General features: G+C 33.4%; 1 protein-coding gene across 3 annotated transcripts in view; it reads left to right on the forward strand.

Moving 5' to 3' along the window:
* Positions 1 to 22,181, forward strand: part of DACH1 (dachshund family transcription factor 1) — a 488,469-nt gene that overhangs the window by 324,905 nt on the left and 141,383 nt on the right. For 2 of the 3 annotated variants that reach the window (XM_027844596.1, XM_027844597.1), the window contains exons 4-5: positions 11,640 to 11,795; positions 12,304 to 12,476. In XM_027844596.1, coding sequence (XP_027700397.1) covers positions 11,640 to 11,795; positions 12,304 to 12,476 — 329 coding nt within the window. The remainder of the gene's footprint in view (positions 1 to 11,639; positions 11,796 to 12,303; positions 12,477 to 22,181) is intronic. The other variant, XM_027844598.1, reaches the window with a different exon arrangement.

The following is a 22,181-nucleotide window of genomic DNA, read 5'->3' on the forward strand; positions in this document are numbered from 1 at the left end:
TTGGTAAATTGGGAACTTACCTATCAAGAGAGATAAAGATAACTTGATCCTGAGAAATAACCCACCACTTATCATCCCTTCTTTGAAGGTTAAGTGCTAAAGGATCTGTGTGTCTGGTAAGGTTCCCAAAGAGAATAGTTTCATTTTCATATGTTATGAATATTTTTATTCTTCATTAAAATTGCAGTCAGAGCTTGAGTTCAAATACTAGCTATACTACTTATGGTGTGATCATGGACAAACCACTTTTCTTCTCTGGATTTTTTTTACTTTTTTTTCTTAGTTCTTTTGTACAATTAGACATTTGGACTACATGACCTCTAAATTTTCTTCTAGTGCTAAATTTATAGATTCTGTGAAAAAGAAGTATCGACTGGATACTGAAATAGAAGAGTGTGAAATTTTAATATACATAGGATAGTCAGTTTATGATTTTCTCACAAGCACTTATGATTCTAATTTAAAAAGAGATTAATTCAAACAACTAATTATTAGAGTTGGCAAAGGGTAAGCAGGATTCTAATTAATGAAGGTACTCATTGTACTTTCCTGCTGTAGGCATTAGCTCCTAATAGTTTTTAGCAAAAAAAACATAATAATACATTATGGAGGTCTGATATTTTGTATCCAGATACAACAATTTTTTTCTAAAATTTAATTGAAGCCTGAAAGGAAAAGTCCCAGGAATGTCATAATGAAAATCCAGTGCTCCTATGTCAAAATGAAAAATACTTGCAAATATCTAGAAAGAATTAGTCTCAAGTACCAAGGAAATATGATTTGGATCAACTAAGACCTGATGGCTCCTGCTAAAGAATAGAGAATATCTTGGAATATAATCTTCTAAAAGGTAAAAACAAAAAATGTAAGCTTGCAAAGAATAACATTCTCAAAAACTGAAAAAACTAATTATACCCATATAGGGGGAAATGCACTTTTACTGGAATAGAGGGGACTTCAAATGATTTCTGATGAAAATATCAGAGCTAAGTGGGAACTTCGACATGCAAAAAAAAAAGTCCAAAATAAAACTTGGAAAGTAAATTTATTTGAGCAGTCAGAAGGAAATGTATGATGATGTTGTGCTAACATTATGATAATAGAACCTTAATGTCTTCAAAGGATGAAAAAGTTGATTTTTTAAAAGGTAGACATCTGGGGACCAATTGATTGTGTTCTGAGAGTTTTAGCAAGGGAAATAGAAAGGAGAGCAAAAAGAGGAATATGTTTATGTAGAAAGAAAGGTGTAGAACTTGATATTTCTCAAATATGGGGTTTGAGAGAGGAATATACAAATATGGATAAAGGGGTAGGAAGAGTGGGCATCACAGAGACCTCACTCTTTTCTGAAACGGACAAAAGATGTGTTGAACACAAACATGGATACAGATGACAGTTGGTATAAAAATGTATTGTTGGATGTTGTTAAATGTAAAGAAATGATAAAAGAGAAAATTTCAGAAAATTCAAGGTGTTATGAACTGACTGAAGGTTCCAGAAGGGATACTTCTAAATGAAATGTAATTTGAAACAAGTATCAATTAAGCTATACAATCAGCAATTGCTAGGGGCTGGGAAAATGATGACCAAAATGAAATAGTCCTTATGGCCTTTAAGGAACTTACGCTCTATCTGGAATGACAACATGCACTTACATAAGTATATACAGAAAACATCCAAAATAAATACAAATTATTTTTAAAGAATGGGAGAGGCACTAGAAGTTGAGGTTATTATGTTTTTTTAATTTATTTTTAAATTAATTAATTTATTTTTAGTTTTCAACATTCACTTCCACAAGATTTTGAGTTCTAAATTTTCTCCCTTTCTTGTCCCTCTCCCCATCCCAAAATGGCATGCATTCTGAAAACCCTTTCTCCTAATCTGCCCCCCCTTCTTTCTCTCTCCCCCTTCTCTTCTCCCCTTCCACTTCAGTTTTCCTGTAGGGCAGGATAGATTTCTAAACCCTATTTCCTGTATATCTTATTTCCCAGTTGCATGTGAAAACAATTGTTTTTAACTTTTGTTTTTAAAACTCTGGGTTCCAAATTTTCTCCCTTCCTCCCTCCCCACCCACCCTCATTGAGAAGACAAGCAACTCGATACAGGTTACACATGTGTAGTCATGCAAAACACTTCCATAGTAGTCAGGTTGTGAAAAACCGACTATATTTCCTTTAATCCTATCCTGCCTCCCATTTATTCTATTTTCTCTTTTGACCCTGTCCCTCCTTAGAAGTGTTTGCTTCTGATTACCCCCTCCCCCAATCTGCCCTCCCCTCTATCATTCTCCTGCTCTCTTGTCCTCTTCCCTGCCTATTTTCCTGTAGGGTAAGATAGATTTCTATATCCAATTGAGTGTGTATATTATTCTCTCCTTAAGCCAAATACAATGAGAATAAGATTCACTTATTCCCTCTCACCTTCCCCCACTTCCCCTCCACTGTAAAAGCCTTTTCTTGTCTGTTTTATGTGAGATAATTTACCCCATTCCATCTCTCCCTTTCTCCTTCTCCCAGTATAATCCTCTCTCACCCCTTAATTTTATTCTCCAGATATCACCCCTTCATCTTCAACTCACCCTGTGCCCTCTATCTATCTATCTATCCATCTATCTATCTGTCTGTCTACATATATTATATATATAATTTTCTCTCCAACTACTCTAATACAAAGGACTCATGAGTTACAAATATCATCTTTCCATGCAGAATGTAAGCAGTTCAACCTTAGTAAGTCTCTTATGATTTTTCTTTCCTGTTTACCTCTTTATGTTTCTCTTGAGTCTTGTATCTGAAAGTCAGATTTTCTATTCAGTTCTAGTCTTTTCATCAAGAATGCTTGATCCTCTATTTCACTGAATGTCCATTTTTTCCCCTGAAGGATTATGCTCAGTTTTGCTGGGTAGGTGATTCTTGGTTGTAATCCTATCTCCTTTGCCTTCCAGAATATTATATTCTAAGCCCTGTGATCCCTTAATGTAGAAGTTGCTAAATCTTATGTTATCCTGATTGTGTTTCCACAATACTTGAATTGTTTCTTTCTGGCTGCTTGCAATATGTTCTCCTTGACCTGGTAACTCTGGAATTTGGCTACAATATTCCTAGGAGCTTTCCTTTGGGCAATCTCTTTCAGGAGGTGATTGGTAGATTCTTTTAATTTCTATTTTACCCTCTGGTTCTAAAATATCAGGGCAATTTTCCTTGATAATTTCTTGAAAGATGATGTCTAGGTTCTTTTTTTGATCATGGCTTTCAGATAGTCTGATAATTTTTAAGTTCTCTCTCCTGGATCTATTTTCCACATCAGTTATTTTTCCAATGAGATATTTCACATTGTTTTCTAATTTTTCATCCTTTTGGATTTGTTTTACAGTGTCTTGACTTCTCATAAAGTCACTAGTTTCCAATTGCTCCATTCTAATTTTCAAGGAAGTATTTTCTTCAGTAAGCTTTTGGACTTCCTTTTCCATTTGGCCAAGTTTGCTTTTTAAGGAATTCTTCTCCTCATTGACTTTTTGGACCTCTTTTGCCATTTGGGTTAGACTATTTTTTAAGGTGTATTTTCTTCAGTATTTTTGGGGTCTCCTTTAACAAGCTGTTGACTTGTTTTTCATGATTTTCTTGCATCGCTCTCATTTTTTCCTCTGCTTCTCTTACTTGCTTCTCAAAATCCTTTTTGAGCTCTTCCAAGGCCTGGGATTGATTCATATTTTTCTTGGAGGCTTTGGATGTAGGATCTTTGACTTTGTTGTCTTCTTCTGGTTGTATGTTTTGATCTTCTTTGTCACCAAAGTAAGATTCTATGGTCTGACTCTTTTGAGCTGCTTGCTTATGATCCCAGCCAGTTACTTGAGTTATAAACTCTTTGTTAAGGTAGGGGTCTGCTTCCAGTGTGGAGAATGTGCTGTCCCAAGTTTCAGGGGTTTTGTGCAGCTGTTTTTGGAGATACATACAGAGATACCTATAAATTTTCAATTCTTCCAAGGTGGTATGATAAAGGGTGAAATGTTTACTCCTTTCCTGGCCTGTGCTCTGGTCTATGAGTGACCACAAGCACTCTTTTCTGTCTTGGATCTGTGAGGAGGATTTCCTCTCCACCACTACTACAAACTCCACAATGCTAGCATTCCTCCTTGCCCCAGAACTACCACCCAGAACTGTGACCCAGATCCAAGCACAGGCAAAGCTAGAGAATCCTGCACCAACAAAGACATCCCTGCAAACCCCTCTGATCAGCCCCTTGATTCCCCCTCAGTCTGTGGGCCAGAAGCTCAGGAGGCAGCCACCTCCCTGTGGCCATGCTCAGGGACTAGGACTGTGACCACCCTGTGCTTCTCTCTCACTGCAGACACAGACTTTTCCTACTGACCTTCTAAGTTGTCCTTGGCATTCATGGGTTGAGAAGTCTGGAAACCACCATAGCTGCCTATGATTCAGTCCTCTGAGGCCTGCTCCAGGTTTACTGAGGCCTGTCCGCCCATGCCAAACTACATTCCTTTCCCAGTTGGGAGCGATATACCTTTCTGATCAACCATCCAGTTTGTCTTGGGCTGGAAATTTGTTTCACTCTGTCTTTTTGTGGGTTCTGCTGCTTTACAATTTGCTTAAAGCCATTTTTTACAGGTTTGGGGGAGAGCTCAAGCAAGTCACTGCTTTTACTCTGCCATCTTGGCTACGCCCCCCAAGTTGAGGTTATTATGAAAGGCCTCCTTGAGAAGGCTATACTTAAATGAGCTTTGCAGAATACTATAGGTATTCTAAGATGCAAATATGAGGAGAGAATGCATACCAGGTATAGACTGTGTGAAAACATAGTTGGAATATGGGAGATGGGGGACATAGTACAATGTGTAAGAATCCACTGGAAGACCAGTTGGGATTGTAGAGAACAGTAAGAGGTATAATGTATTTATGGCTGGAAAAACAGATTGAAAATAAATTGTGAAGGGCTAAAAATGACTGAAAAGTTTGCATTTGATGCTTGAGATAGTAAAAGAGTTACTGGGGTTTTATGAGTGACATAGTCAGATCTGTGTTTTAGGAATATTACTTTAGCAGCTTTGGAAATATGGATTGGAGAGGAGAAATACTTGAGGCAGGAAGGCCAATTAGGTGGATTTTACAGTTATCCAGGTATAAGATGATGGATATTTGAACTAGGATGGTGGCCATGTGAGTGGAGGGAAAGGAAGAGATGTGATAGATGTTACAGAGATAAGATCAATAAGATGTCCAACTAATTTATATGTGAGAGGAGAGAGGATGAGTGGTCAAGGATGACTCCAAGCCAGTTTGGGTTTCAATGTCTACTTAATCCATAATATCACCCTATGTTTGTATCTCACATTCATAAATAGTGCACAATAAATTGAGATGTGTACGTTGAAATTTCAATTGTATCAGATTTTTAAAAAATGTTATAGATTTGCCAAATGTGCACCATGGCTGGATTGCAAGTACTTTAGAAATTTTTCACAGGCATTTAATAGATATTACTTTAAAAAAATAAATATTTTTATTTAAGGTTTTGAGTTTTAAATTCTATCCCTCACTCCCTCCTTGCCCTCCCTCCTTCCTGAGATAGTAAGCAATTAGATATGTTATATACATGCAATTATGTAAAACATTTCCATATTAGTCATTTTGTACAAGATGACCCAAATAAAAGGAAAAAATGAAAGAAAGTGAAAAATAGCATGTTCCAGTTCATATTCAATCAATATCAAGTCTTTCTCTGGAGGCAGATAGTGTGCTTCATCGTTAGGCCTTTGAGATTATCTTGGATCATCGTACTGCTGAGAATAGCCAACTCATTCACAGTTCTTCATAGAACAATACTGTTGTTGCTGTGTACAACATTCTCCTGGTTCTGTTCACTTCCCTATGAATCACTTCATGTAAGTCTTTCCAGGTTTTTCTAAAATCATCCTGCTTGTCATTTCTTATAGCCCAATAATATTCTATTACAATCATATGCCACAACTTATTTAGTAGTTCCCTAATTGATGGACATCCCTTTGATTTCCAATTCTTTGCCACTACAAAAGGAGCTGCTATAAATATTTTCATACAAATAAGTCATTTTCCCTTTTTTGGATGACCTTTGGGATATAGACCTAGGAGTGGTATTACTGCATCAAAAGGTATACACAGTTTTATAGCCCTTTGGCCATAGTTCCAAATTGCTTTCCAGAATGTTTAGATCAATTCACAACTCCACCAGTAGTGCATTAGTGCCCCAGTTTTCCCACATCCCTTCCAACATCTGATAGTTTTCTTTTTTGTCATATTAGCCACTCTGTTAGGTGTGAGGTAGTTTCAGGCATGTTTTAAGTTGCATTTCTCTGATCAATTATGATTTAGGAACATTTTTTCATATGACTATAGATAGCTTGATTTCTTTGTCTGAAAACTGCCTGTTCATATATTTTTACCATTTATCAATTGGGGAATGACTTGTATTCTTACATATTTGATTCAATTCTCTATATATTTGAGAAATGAGACCTTTAGTAGACATACTGTTACAAAAGTCCTTCCCCCCACCCAGTTTTCTGTTTTCCTTACAATTTTGATTGCATTAGTTTTGTTTCTGCAAAAACTTTTTAAATTTTATATAATCAAAATGATCTATTTTACATTTTGTAATGTTCTCTCTAGCTTCTTTGGTCCTCAGTTATTCCCTTATCCATAAATCTGACAAATAAGCTATTCTATGCTCCCTTAATTTGCTTATGGTGTCACCCTTTATGTATAATTCATGTACCCATTTTGACCTTATCTTGGTATATAGTGTGAGATGTTGGTCTATAACTAGTTTCTGCCATACTGGCTTCAGTTTTCCCACCAGATTTTGCCAAATAATTGAGTTTTGTTCCAAAAAGTTGAATCTTTGGGTCTATTATATACTAGATTACTATGGTCATTTACCACAATGTAATTTGTACCTAATCTGTTCCATTTTAGTAGATTTACAATTATTTCTTAACAAGTACCAGATTGTTTTTGATAATTACCACTTTATAATACAGTTTGAGATCTGATACAGCTAGATCAACTTTTGCATTTTTTATTGATTCCCTTCATATACCTAAAGTTTTGTTCTTCCAGATTAATTTTATTATTTTTCTACCTCTATAAAATAATTTTTGATAGTTTGATTGGCATTTCACAAAATAAATAGATTAATCTAAGTAGAATTGTCATTATTATTATATTGGTTCAACCTACCCATAAGTGATTAATATTTTCCAATTGTTTAGATCTGACTTTGTTTGTGTGAAAAGTGTTTTGTAGTTGTGTTCATATAATTACTGGGTTTTTCTTGGCAGATAAGAGTCCCAAGTATTTTATATTGTCTACAGTTATTTTAAATGGAATTTCTCTTTCTTTTTCTTGCTGCTGGACTTTTTTGGTAATATACAGAAATGCTAATTATGCATATGGGTTCATTTTGTGTCCCTCAACTTTGCTAAAGTTAGTAATTTCAAGCATTTTTTCATTTGATTCTCTAAGTATGACATCATATTATCTGCAAAGAGTGGTAGTTTTATTTCCTCATAGCCTGTTCTAATTCCTTTAATTTCTTTTTTTCCCCTCTTATTGCTATAGCTAGCATTTCTAGTACAATATTAGATAATAGAGGTGATAATGGGCATCCTTGCTTCACCCTTGATTGTATGGGGAAGGCTTCTAGCTTCTCCCCATTACAGATAATACTTGCTGATGGTTTTAGATAAATATTACTTATCATTTTAAGGTAAGCTTCATTTATTCCTATGCTTTCTAGAGTTGTTTTTTTTTAATAGAAATGGGTTCTGTGTTTTTCAAAGGCTTTTTCTTCATCTCTTGAGATAATCATATGATTTCTGCTGCTTTTCTTATTGATATAGTCAAGTATGCTTACAGTTTTACTAATATTGAACCAGCCCTGCATTTCTGGCATAAATCTCACGTGGTCATAGTGTATGACCCTTGTGAAATATTGCTTTAATCTCTTTGTTAGTTTTTTTATTTAATTTTTTGCATCAATATTCATTGAGGAAATTGATCTATAATTTTCTTTCTTTGTTTTGGCTTTTCCTGGTTTGAGTATCAGCATCATATTTGTGTCATAAAAGGAATTTGGTAGGACTCCTACTTTGCCTAGTTTTTCAAATAGTTTACATAGTATTGGATTAATTGTTTGGTAGATTTAGGTAAATCTTTGGCAAAATTTGCTTGTGAATCCATTCGGTCCTAGAGATTTTTTCTTAGGAAGTTCATTGTTGGCATGTTCAATTTCTTTTTCTAAGATTGAGTTATTTAAGCATTTTATTTCTTTTTCTGTTAATTTATATTTTTGTAGATATTCATCTATTTAGTTTGGATTGTCAAACTAACTGACATATGATTGGGCAAAATAGCTCCTAACAATTTCCTTTATAAAATCAAATTAACCAGTGGTTTATCTATTTTTTTCATAAACCAGCTTCTAGTTTTATTTATGAGTTCAATGTTTTTTTTTTTTACTTTGAATTTTCTTTATTTTTCCTTTGATTTTCAGGATTTCCAATTTGGTTTTTATTGGGGATTTTTAATCTGTTCTTTTTCTAGTTTTTTTTTGTTGAATGCCCAATTCATTAATCTGCTTTTTCTCTATTTTATTAATGTAAACAATTAGAAATATAAAATTTCCCCTAAGTACTTTTTTCACTGCATTCCATAAACTTTAGTATGCTATCTCACTGTTATTTTCTTTAATAAAATTATAGATTGTTTCTATGATTTGTTCTTTGACCCACTTTTTTTAGGATTAGATTATTTAATTTCCAATTAATTTTAATATCTCTTCCCATTGTCTATTATTTAATGTAATTTTATCGCATTGTGATCTAAAAAGGATGCATGAACTATTTCCGCCTTTTTATATTTGGTTGTGAGGTTTTCATGTCGTAATAAATGGTCAATTTTTGTATAGGTGCTATATATTGCTGAGAAAAAGGTATACTCCTTTCTATTCCCTTTAATTTTCTCTAGAGATCTATCATATCTGACTTCAGAATTCTATTCACCTCACTATCTTCTTTCCTGTTTATTTTTTGGCTAGATTTATCTATTTCTGAGAGGGAATAGTTGAGGTCCCTCATTAGTATAGTCCTATTATCTATTTCCTCCTGTAACTCACTCAACTTCTTTAAAAATTTAGGTATTATACCATTTGGTGCATATAAGTTTAGTATTGATATTACTTCATTGTCTATGGTACCTTTCAGCAAGATACAGTTTCCTTCTTTATATCTTTTAATTAGATCTATTTTTGCTTTTGCTTTATCTGAGATTGTGATTGCTACCCCTGCTTTTTTTTGCTTCAGGTGAAGCATAATAGATTCTGTTCCAGCCTTTTACTTTTACTTTCTGTATATCTGTTTCTTGTAAACAACATATTGTAGGATTCTGGTTTTTAATCCATTCTGCTATCCACTTGCATTTTATGGGTGAGTTCATCCCATTCACATTTATAGTTATGATACCTAACTGTGTATTTCCCTCCATGCTATTTTTCTCTTGTTTATCCCTCCCTACACTGCAACCCTTTCTTTCCTCACAAGCATTTTCCTTTTGATCATTGCCTTCCCCAGTATATCCTCCCTTTTATCAGTCCCTGTACCCTATCTATCATTCTCATCTCTTTTTACTTTCTTATAGCATAAGATAGATTTCTATATCCAACTGAGTTTGTATGTTATTCCCTCTTTGAAACAATTTTGAGACTAAGGTTTAAAGTTTACCCATCTCCCCCAGTCTACCTCTCTATTATAATAGCTTTTTCATGCCTCTTTTGTGTAGGATAATTTAACCTATTCAGTCTCCCCCTTCCTACCCCATTCAATCTCCACCTTCCTGAGACTACTTTTTATGATTTGTAAATAGTATAACTTTGTGACCAAATGTCCCTCATATCACACAATGGCTTTGTTCAATTAAAAAAAAAAACCTCAACAACCACTGCCAAATTAAGAAACCTAAAGTAAGTCTTTAAAATTTATGCTGTTAATACTGGAATATAGTGTGGAAATTTGTGAATATAGAATAATGTACTTTCAAATCACAGGGCAGAATCAAGCTGTGGAAATATCTTTCAAGTGAATCATCTTAGTATTAAGCTATAAACTTTTCACAAAAGCTGTCATGGCTTCTTGTAAAATAATAAAGATGTTTTAATTGATTCCTTTCATTGTTTAATAAAATTGCTTTGTTTGATTGCTAGAGAAATTTGAATTGAGTTTTCATTACCTACTTCTGAACAATTTACACTAGGATTCAGACAGTATTGAGCTAATGAGTTTGAATTTATATTGAGCTTTAACTGTCTTCATGAAGTAGATGGAAAAAATTCATGGCAATAACTAAGCATTCTTCATTAAAAAACTATGTTGTACAGATTTTACAAGGAGATATTTAATAGAGTTAAAGGATTGAAATTGGAATTTCACCAACTTTACTGTTCTGTGCCTCATAAGAAAATATGGTTTCAAAAGGAAATAGAACACTTATTAGTTGAAAAGCATTTTCCTGTGTGCTTTAGAGGAGTAAGTCTTGTAAGTAGCTCAAGTTATGAAATCAAGTTCTGATAAAAGGTTTAATTTATATCAATTGCAAAAATTAAAAGACATTTAAGCATTTTTCAGTTAGATGATATGCAGTACTGCATTTAAGACAGATATGACTAAACCCCAAACATCATCATATGTACTTGTACATGCCCCTCAAATGCACTTTTGAAAATCCTTATGATGTCATGACCTAAATTTTATATTCCTTTTTATGTCAAAGATAAATTATATTCAAAGATATCAATATTATTCCATTGCTATAATCACTTATTACTACATTATCAAAGTAACTAATATTTCCAGTCTTTTCTGCAATTCCTAATATTTGAGGAAATTAATAAATCTATCTTAAAATTAATTCTTGAAATTAGGTTAAACACTTTAAGGTTGGTGGTTTATCATGCATTTCAATGGTACCTTAGGAGTAAAAGTTTCTGCACCTTCTAATTCTATAGTATAATTGAATTTCATTGAATATATAATATATCCCATTTGCTATTAAAACATTTGACCAGTTAGTGATTAGGTTTCTCAGATAGTTTTTTTTAATCGACTTAGTTTGTAACAGTTTAGAGTAGCAAAATAGCAAACATATAGTGTATGTGAAATTGGTATATATTAAATGCTTGTTCATCTATTTTTCATTTAAATTTTAAACATCAAGATGTTCCAATATAGGTAGAAAATGAAACCTGTATTTGCCAAGTGGGAAGATGTTAAATATGAATAATTAAAAGAAGTATGATTGGCATTTTTACCAGAACTTTTCAACTTTTAAAATTATTCCCAAATCTGAAGAATATTACCCTTCAACTTGTATATTATTGCAGTTGCCTTTCTGGAAAGTTGGAATGTTTCTTTGGACAGGGAAACTGGAAAAAAAGAGAAGTTTATCTCCCTTGTTTTAGTTCATTACCCCTAAGAAACCAAATAATTTTTTCCATTCTCCAAATGGGTTAAATTTGTGGCCTTACTTACAAACTTAGTCATTGCAAATTTGGAATCTTCCTGTATCCAAATAATTTATATTCATTCCCCACAGGCAGCAGTGATGGTTCTTGGGATAAGGAAAAACTTCAGTCTCCCCCCACCCAAGGATCTCAGGCCTCTGTTAACCACCCCAGCTTGCCTGGACAGCATAACCTTCCAGTTAGTCATCCTCTCAACCCTCTTCAGCAGAACCACCTTCTGCCAAATGGTACGATGGCATCTTTTAGCACTAACATTGATAGTTTTCAAAAAATAAAATTGTATGTCATTATTGTGTAGTCAACATAGGCACTGAGAAGCAGTAGAATTACTCAATATATATAATTAAATGTGGTTAGTATGGATTAAGAATGAGTAATTGATATTTTAAATAAGATTTTAACAGAGTCACAAGCATAATAAATATACCATCACACTTGGCATTAGATATTTTAGAAAACTATTCATGATGCAATAGAACAGACAACAGTTTAATCAGTCATAGTGGCCTATTTTTCCTCTGTGTGTGAATATCTCCTGTTTTCCTCAGTGGGAGTTACATATATAGAGGAGAAATTTTTTCTCTGAATCTTTTTGTTACAGTAGAATTTCTGAAGACTTCATTTTTCAATGATTTATGGTACCAACAATTTAAATAAAAGTTTGATCATTAGGGTTTTTTTTTCCCTTCAAAACATAGAGGCACATATGATATGATATATATTTTTTTCTTGTAGGACTGGAACTTCCTTTTATGATGATGCCCCACCCTCTAATTCCTGTCAGCCTACCTCCAGCATCTGTCACCATGGCAATGAGCCAGATGAACCACCTCAGCACCATTGCTAATATGGCAGCAGCAGCACAAGTTCAGAGCCCACCATCAAGAGTTGAGACATCTGTTATTAAGGTAAATGGATAAAGAAACAAAAAACAGTCTATCAGTAGTTCCATATAGAATTTTGCAATTTTCAGTGAGGATTCTTCATGTAATTGCTATTGCTAAAAACCTAAGTATGACTAAATGTAGAATCAGAAATGCATTAGTAGTACTTATAAGATCATCAATCATAAGATGTATAGATAGGATATATTTACTTTCAAATATCAATTTTATTTATTGGGAAAACTGGATAGAAGGGGTTGTAACTCTGTTTAGAATGTCAGCCAAAGTTTTTTTCATATTTTTAATGACTGAAATTTTCATAAGTATGTATCCATTTCTTTGTGATGAGGGTAGGTCTGGCATATATTTAGCATTCAAAGCAATTTGACAGAAGGCTTAAGTTGAATGGGAAAGTTTGAAAGAAATGAATTTAGTGTCATTGAAATTTCTACTCATATCCAGTGATCTTCCTGTTTTGAAATTATCTCATCTCAATCCATTTATTCTTGTTTGGAATTATAATACTGAGTGCCTACTATCTATAAGGCATGATGTTCATTATATTAATCTCTTTAAAGAGTGGTAGCAGTCTATCTATGTCAAGACAAGTTTAGGTACAGTCATGCATAGCAGTAATAACTGATGAGAATAGTGGATTCTTCAATGTCTCAATTCATCATTTGTTAAGGTAACACCTGTAAATAAAGCTGAGTTTATAAGGCATGAACATTTTGTCTCACATGAGTAGACTTTCTAAAAAGAATATTTTTTTTCCTTTTTTTCCCTTGAGCTCAAACTATGCTGTATTCTAGTACTCAAAGGGACATTTGATTTAAACAATTTGCAAGTTCTCTCCAAGTGATCAAATTTGCAATGGATTCATGCTTGCCCATTTTTTCAGAATCACATGTGGACACTGCCATAAGTTCATTACAATTGGTCCACCCAACATCCTTGAGGCCTTCCTCAATTTTTCAGGCATCACAAAGGTATCAGTGGTATAAAACCTTGGAAGATCATTTAATCCAATTTATTGGTTCAGAATGTGGCTATTAGTATATTATATGACTACGTATTCTCTTGAAAAATCTCTTTTGTAGTTGCAGTTTATACAAATATAAAATGGATTGCCAATTCCCCAGCTATAGTAATGATTTTTATACTACATTTTATTTGGTTATTCTTTCTTACTCCTCTTTTATAAGCACTGGTGTTGATTTTGGATACACACACACACATACACATATACACACACAGACACACACAATTTCTTTCTATTTCTAACTGAGGTATTGAAATAAGGCCAAAAACAAAAGCAGTGGATATAAAGACTTTTTGACCTTCCTCTCCACAATTCACTAAACTTGCAGTTAATGAGCTATGTTTTGTTATCTGTAATCTCACAAAGCACTAAAATCTTTTATGGTCCTGGAGAATATTTCATTTCCTAGTGATAAGCAATTGTAATAAAACTGAGACCATATACTTATTGAATATTATAAATAGGGTAAAATGATTTTATGACAAAAGGTGAGCAAGAATTAGGAAAATGCAAAGAAATAAGGAGATTAAAAAACATCCTAGCTTTTTAAAAAATGTTCACAGTAGTCTTAACTTATAGTTATGGATTGTGAACATTTATAACCAAGCTAGAGAAAGAATATCATTTGGTAATGAAATCATTAGATACATGAGTTATATTAACAGGAGAATGTATTAAGACAAACATGAAACACATTAAATGGGACATTTAGTTATTTACCTCTAAGCTATACCTTATACATGAAATAGTTTTAATCACCTATAAATTTAGATTTTAAAGATAGACATTATATTTGGGAATATATTTTGAATTTAGCTTTTTATTGATAAAATACAAGAGTGTAGGTTAATTAACCATGCATTATCTTTTACCAATTTTTTGCATTCAAATATTTCAAATACCATGGAGGTAGGCCATTGCATCAAACTTCTTTTTTTTTTAGATGAGGAAACGGGGGTCCAGGATGTTAAATAATTTGCTTATTGTCATACAACAGATACATTTTTGAGGCCATATTTATAGAGGCCATGTCTCTCTTCCTGAAAATCTAGTATCCTCTCCATCCATCCATTCTTCCATCTATCTATTTAATGTGCCATTATTTGTTCATTCATTCATTGAAAGAGTATTTTAAAAATTCTTATTCTATTTAGAACATTGTACTAAGGATGGGAGAGACAAAAATGAAATTAGACTCAGTCACTGCTGTTATCAGATTAAGAAGGATGTAGTTAGATATAAATGCATAAACTATATTGCAAGTACATAAAAGACACACAAACAAAATGCCATGTGAAGTCTAAATCATGCAAGGTCATTCATACTTGAAGTGATCAGGAAAGCCTCCATGGAGAGTCAGCCATTTAAAGGGTTATTAGGGTATGTAGCAGGCAAGAGAAATAGACAGGGAAATAGGATGATGTAGGTTTCAATACATTCCATTAACTTTTGTGAAAAAAAATATACTTTTTTTTTTGTGGTGAGGCAATTGGGGTTAAATGACTTGCCCAGAGTCACACAGCTAGTGAGTGTTATATGTCTGAGGCTGGATTTGAACTCAGGTCTTCCTGACTCCAGGGACACTACTCTATTCACTGCATCACCTAGCTACCCCTATACTTTTTTTTAACTATATTATTCCACATATATGTCATTAGAGCTTTAAGATTCATCTTCCTTCTCCCCCACCCAGCATCATCATATCAGTCACCTGTGGTAGGGAGAAGGGGAAAAAATGGAATTACTCATATCTTGATAACTGTAATGAGTAACTTCTGTTTTATTCTAATCAATATTATTCTTCATTTTAAAAAAGTATTGACTTAATTTCCTCAATAATTATCATTAGCATAGTATATTACCTGTTGTAATATTCCATGTTTATGGCAGACATTTATGTTTAGCATATTAATACCTCTCTATGAAATGACAAGTTTGAAGTAAATGGTTTCTAAGATATCTTTTCAATCTAAATCCTATGATCATATTGTGGGACCTGTATCCTGGTGCAGGATAAATGAAGGTCCCACCAATGTTCTGACCTTGTCCAGTTTGAGTAGTGGGGGACTATCATTAGATGCAAAGTAAGTGAAAGTTTACTCAACATTCTGACTGTGGCCATCTCAACGATGATGGCCTTATGCCGATAAAAGAGAATAGAACACCATTTTTTTTTGGACATGTAATTAAGGAAGGACAAAGAATGGGGAGTTAGTAAGTCAGCTAGTATGTTTCCTTGGAAAATTAAAACTACATCAAAGTGACAGGGTGGACTCAGTTTATAAAATGGACTCTATAAAGTATCAATGGCTCATATGGCAATTCATATTTCCATTACATATGACTTTTAGACATTTCACAATTTAATTGTGATTAGAACCCCTTGTGCTTTGTTAGCTAAAGTGAATAAGTCAACAACCATTTGTTAAGTACCAGCCATATGCCAGGCATCATGCTACTTTCACAAGTTGAGATAGCCATATTAATTGCTAGTGATGAGCCTCTTTCTATTTGCACTGCTTCTTGCGGGGAAAAAAATGAAATCTGTCACCAGACCTTTTCAGTTCACCAGGCCTTCTAAATCTTTGTTTCTACTGCCATAGCCTTTCACAAATCAAGGCTACCTCCATGGCATGAGGAGGCCTTGGAGTAGAACTTTAGTGTAGTATTAATTTTATACATGCACATACAAGTGTATTTTGACAGAAATTAAGTTCATAAAAGAATAAAAATCAATTGCATAAAATTTTTTAAAAGAATTTTCATAAACAAAATGCAGCTAGAATAAGAAGAGAATCATTTGAAAGGGGAAAAAATATCTTAAAAATCTCAGCTAAAATTCTGATTTGTGTAATAGAGAATAAATATAGAACCAAGAACTATTTCCCCAAGATATAACTGTTTAAATGTTAGAAATAGATAGTTTTCAAAAGAAGAATATAAAATTATCAGAAACCATATACTTGTTCCAATTCATTGCTAATGATAAGCAAAATCAAAACAACTTTGAAATTACATTTCACATCCCTCAAAGTGGCAATGATGACATAATGTGGAGATAGAAAATTGTGGAGGGACATTGGGAGAAAGGCAGACTAATATGCTGTTGGTATAGTTGTTCAACCATCTTGCAAGAAAATTGGAATTGTGCTAAAAAACATTCATTCATTTTTTAAGCTATTGATCTGACTACTAGACATATATTGCAAAGGAGGCCAAAGATTGAAAGGAAAGTCTCCTATAACAAAATATTGATAGTAGCATTCTTTTTGGCAGAAAAAAAATCTAAAACAAGTTAAGTGAATATGTTCTGGGACTACCTGAACAAATTTGTAGTATGTGAATATATTGGAATAATATTATATGTAAAAAACAATAAACAGGAAGAATGCAGAGGAACATGAAACTATTTGAATGACCTGTTAAAGGGAAAAGTAAGCAAAGCAAGTAAAATGATATATACAATAAGTATTATAAAATTTTAAAACATTAAAATGAATTTATATTTTAATTGTAAGGATCAATCTCAACCCAGAGACCACACATCTCTTCATGACTCCCATGGAGTCATGGGACACCATGAGTGTGGAATTTGGTATATGCTGTCAGATGAAGTTATATGCTGTCAGGTTTGCTTGACTGCTTTTTATGTTAGAAGGAATATACAGGGAGGTATAAAAGGAAATAACTGTATTGTGAAAACAAAAGGCATCAAACTTCTGACAAAAAATGAAAATATTTTATGTTTACTGAAAATGTTTATTAGTGTTTCAGAAAGGAAAAATGTTACAGATGTATCTTTTGAGATGCTAGTGAGAGTTTTATGACTTAATGACTTTATTCTGCTGTTGAAATATCTTACATTTATGTTCTTTTCATCAAAGGTACTAGCTTTGTATCATCTTCAATTCTTACTTTTTAATTAATTCACATCGGGGACAGTCATTTCTAGGAAGTTGTCCTTGAGTTTATGAATATTTTTTGGTCACAATAACTTCTGAATGCATCTACTAAATCTTGCAATTTATATTGCTGAATGGAGGAGGTATCAACCAGTGAAATCACAGATCTTTTGAAATAAGTTCCTAGGGACAAACTAGGTGGCACAGTGGACAGAGCACTGTTCCTGAAGTCAGGAGGACCTGAGTTCAAATCTGGCCTCAAACCAAACACTTGACACTTAATAGCTGTGTGACCCTGTACAAGTCACTCAACCCCAATTACCTAAAAAAAAAAGAATAAAAAATAAATAAAAAAAGAAGCTAAAATAAGTTCCTGATGCAATATCTTACTTACATGGCACAAGTGAATAGTGTGATGAGAAGAAAATATTGGGATACTCTCTCTATATGAAGATCAAAGAGGCAACATATCTGGATATTTGACTGAGTTCTACATGATGGAGATGTGTTGTGGGAGGAAATATTACACTTCCTCAGCTAGATCATAGATTAGAGTTGAAACAGATTTTGGAGGCTGTCCAGTCAACCACTTTATATTACAGGGGAGGAAAGTAGTGATATGTTTGAAGTCACCCAGGCCATAACTGGCAAAACTAGGATTTGATTTCAGTCCACTGATTTCAGATACAGTGCCCTTTCCCCTATACCACACTGCCTTGTCTCAGAGCACAGAATTTGAAACAACAGCTTCTTGGGTAGAAGTTACAAAGAAGCACGTTTAGAAATAGTGTCCTAACAATTAGAGGTATTGAAATGCAGAATGATCTGCCTCTGGTCAGCACAGTACTTAGCACATATTAGGGCCTATTAAATGTTTGTTGACTGACTGACTCTGAAAGTTAGTGAGTTTCCCCTCATATGAGGGTTTAAACAAAGACTGGATGACTCACTTGTCCAACATGTTGTAAATAGGATTTTTTTTCAGGTATTGTTTGAGCCTTATTGCCTTTGAGCTCCTCTATAACTCAGAAATTTTGTTATTCTGTGAAACATTTGTAGTGATGACAGAATAAAGATATTTTTGAAATCTTCTTAAATTAAGATGAAAAATTAACATCAGTTGAATATGTCTAAGAGAGCCTAGCTCTAAAGATTCATCTGGTTCAAGTCAGCTGGTAACCTGTTTTTCAGAAGACCACACCGATTAAACTCTCAAGCCAATGGGACAAAAGCATTATGCTTGGGGTAACAATGTACTACCTTTTCTAGTCAGATTAGTATAAAATTATATCCAGCGATTATGCACATTTGGCCTGATAAAGGAATAATTGACCCTTACTTTTTGTATAGTTAATATAGGTTATTTTATTATTGAATAAGAGAACTTTTTGATGGAAGGCTAATTAGCCCTTATGGAATCCTAACAGATACCCAGAGAAAAAAATGAAAATCATATTAGAAAAATAATATAAGATTTATGGATCAGTGATAATCCTAAATATAATAATGAAATCTATATATGAAGTAGAGCAGAATATGCATTTATGCTATGTTCTTTGCTAACTACATTCTTCCTGAGGGATTCTCTTTGTTATCCATCATAGCAGAAATGCTACAGATTATAGTTTGAATTCTAGAAAGATTTTGTTTTTTTTTCTCATTCAAGAGATTTATGCAGGTCAGCCTATGTGCGTTTTTTTTTTAAAGATCATAATGGCTTATCTGTTCTAGCATTTAGACTGTTTTCAAATTTAGAAGTGATAGTTCTACTACTTAAGATAAAAAGTCTATCATGGAATTGTCCTGTTTCCATAGTGTGTTTTCTGCCTAGCCTTCACATCAGCCCAGATAAATATATGTCTGCAGTGTTTCACCAGTACAGGGCAAAATGAAACATCTTCAGGAGAAATGAAGTCTCTTCATTTCTCCTGAAGATGTTTCATTTTTTCTGCCTATGAAACATACCACAAATTACCAAGTAACTTTTTAGACTACAATGATTCAGACTGCTAAATAGTTAAGTAGGGTGATCAGCAGTTTGGAAAAGCATATAATGATAAGAATAATGGTGATAACAATAATGATAATGTAGCAGGCATGCACTGGTTCTGCTTTCTGGAGGGCAGGCAGGCTGCATCTACCCATCAGGGTTATAAGGTACCCCTTGGGGGTCCATTGGACTATCTCTTTTTTGATAATGGTTGAGCCTGTAACAACTGTGTTTCCCACAATTTGTTAGGAGGCCAGTGACTAGTACCTCAAGTTCCATTTAATGGCTTAACACTCAGTGGATTTTACAAAGGCTTATATTGCAAGTATTTTCCCCAATAAGTGAAGTAAATCAAGTCAAGGAAACAATATATAGGATAACTACAATAATGTTAATAGAACAATCACCATTAAAAATTTGAAACTGAAATTCTAAAAAAAATAATTTGACATAAAAAAGAAATGAGTAGTCACCACTACCTGACTGTTTTGTAGAGGTGGGAATCCATTGGTGTGGAAAATTGTGTATAATATATTTAATATATTTATCGATTTTACTGATTTTCCACTTGTTCCTTCCTTTGAATTAAAAAAAAAAGTTTTGTCATAAGGAACAGTGCCCAAATAATATAAAAAACAAATATATTTTTAAAAATCTGTTTTAAAACTTGAAAATCACTTGCATTTTGATGCCTGATGAAAGCACACACACACACACATCTCCCTAATTCCAGTAATTTCTTATGCTTCTATGTTCCCCCTTTCTTCACTCAGAATACAGGACTACCTCCTAGGTCTGAAAATTATACTTGTAACTTACACAGTATACACCTTTGCCTTTTTCCCTATTATTTAATGAGCATGAGTCATGCAGTCGAACTGTGAGGAAGAAACTTCATCTATGGGGCTTATCATATCAAATATAATGTCCTCCAAACTCAAAATCCTCAAGTTTACCACTTCAGACTGTGTGACTAAGTTAGCACCCTAATTTATCAGTTCAAAATTATATTATAATCATTATATAAAAACTTAATATTAGGGCAACCTGTTGTAAGATCTTTTACTCTCATATTACATTTACTTTGAATCCCTTCAAATGAGAACAGATATGAAACACTTGAAAAGAATGCAAGAGTAACAGATAAAGTTACTCTTTTAAAAGCCCTGTGAGAAAAGGCTAAAGAAATTATGATCATTTTGACAAATTTATTTTGAGAATATACCATATTTTTTTAATTCCAATCAGTCAACTAACAAACATTTCTTAAGCACCACATATGATGTAGTCACTGGGCATACAATTATAAAAGTGATACAGCTCCTGTCTTCAAGGTACTGAGAGGATATTATATTTTCAAGTCAGTGAAAGTCACAGGGTTTGGAGCTGGTGTGTTTTGTGGGAGGAATAACAAAAAAATTACTGTCATTGGATCACAGAGTACATGGAAGGGCGTGAATTACAAGAAAGTTAGAAGGGTAAGGCGGTTTATGAAGGAGTTTAACCACCCAAGAGAGGGTGATCCCATGAGAGTAAGAGGGAGAGACTGGAGTTTTTTTTTCTTTTTTGTTTGTTTGTTTGTTTTTAAGTAGAAAGGCAAATACAGCCCTATCTATGCTTAGAAAGATAAGTTTGATAACTGAGTAAAAGACAGATTGGAATAGGTAGAGGATTTGAGTCAGGAAGATCATCCATCATTCTATTGAAATAGTTCAGGCTTGATGGTACCCTGAAGTAGGATAATTCAATGTCAGAGGAAAGAAGGGGTGCATATATATGAGAGATTTTAACAAGAATAGGATCTACAGAACATGGCAATAGGTTGGATATGGAAGGGCAAGAGACAGTGAGTAGTAGGTTGTGAACCTTGGTGTCTGGAGGGATGGTTAACAGATGAGCAGATAGAGAATTTATCTAAAATATATACAAAGTATTGAAAGTGGACTCTATTGTTTGAATGAGGTGGCATTTAAGCTAAACCTCAGAAGGAACTAGAGGTTTCTCTAAAGCTATGACATTTCTCCTTATTTTTTTTTAAATTTAGAACAATTTGCCTTTGAAATATATTTGAGACTGAATAATCCTAAAGAGTAATACCATCTTCATTCCACCTACATGCTAGTAATGCATCTTTCTTCTTTTACTCTTCCAGGACCATTAGTTTTATTTGACCTCTTTTTTGATGAGAGGGTATTCATCTTGAATTTCATTTATTACTTGTGACTAGTTTTGATAAGGATGGAAAATTGCCAGAGATTGTGTTTTATTGATTGGTGGATTTATGATACAAGATTATAGAGGAGTATGTTGAAGTACTAAATTAAATATTCTTTTGCCTATGTCCTTCTTCAAATTCATTTTTGGGGTTAAAGCCTATCATGCAAATGAACTGGTAAGTCCAGTTTCTATAGTTTCCTCTACAGACAACACCCCACTTTTTCTTATTATGTTAAAATAAAACTCATTATGTCTTGTTTCAATAATAATTATGATATTCTCTTCTAAGCAATTCTTTGTTGTCTCCATTATTCTCCATCTTATACTGTACTCTGTAAAGGCAAGCATATAAATATTATAAAAGAATTAAGCTGTTGAAATAAATTAATTTATTGTGCAACAAATGTATTCAAATTTTACTTGCTTGCTGGATTTCACTTTAATGAAATTCTTCAAAGAACAATGCATCACGTTCCAAAGATTGAAATCATACATTAAGTGAAATGACTAAATATGCTGTTTTCCAATTTATAGACAGCTTCTATTGAATACTAACATGCTTAAGTTCTTAACAATTT

Source organism: Vombatus ursinus, unplaced genomic scaffold (genome assembly GCF_900497805.2).
Source record: "Vombatus ursinus unplaced genomic scaffold, bare-nosed wombat genome assembly UNPS02014942.1, whole genome shotgun sequence".
NCBI classification, from domain to species: Eukaryota; Metazoa; Chordata; class Mammalia; order Diprotodontia; family Vombatidae; genus Vombatus; species Vombatus ursinus.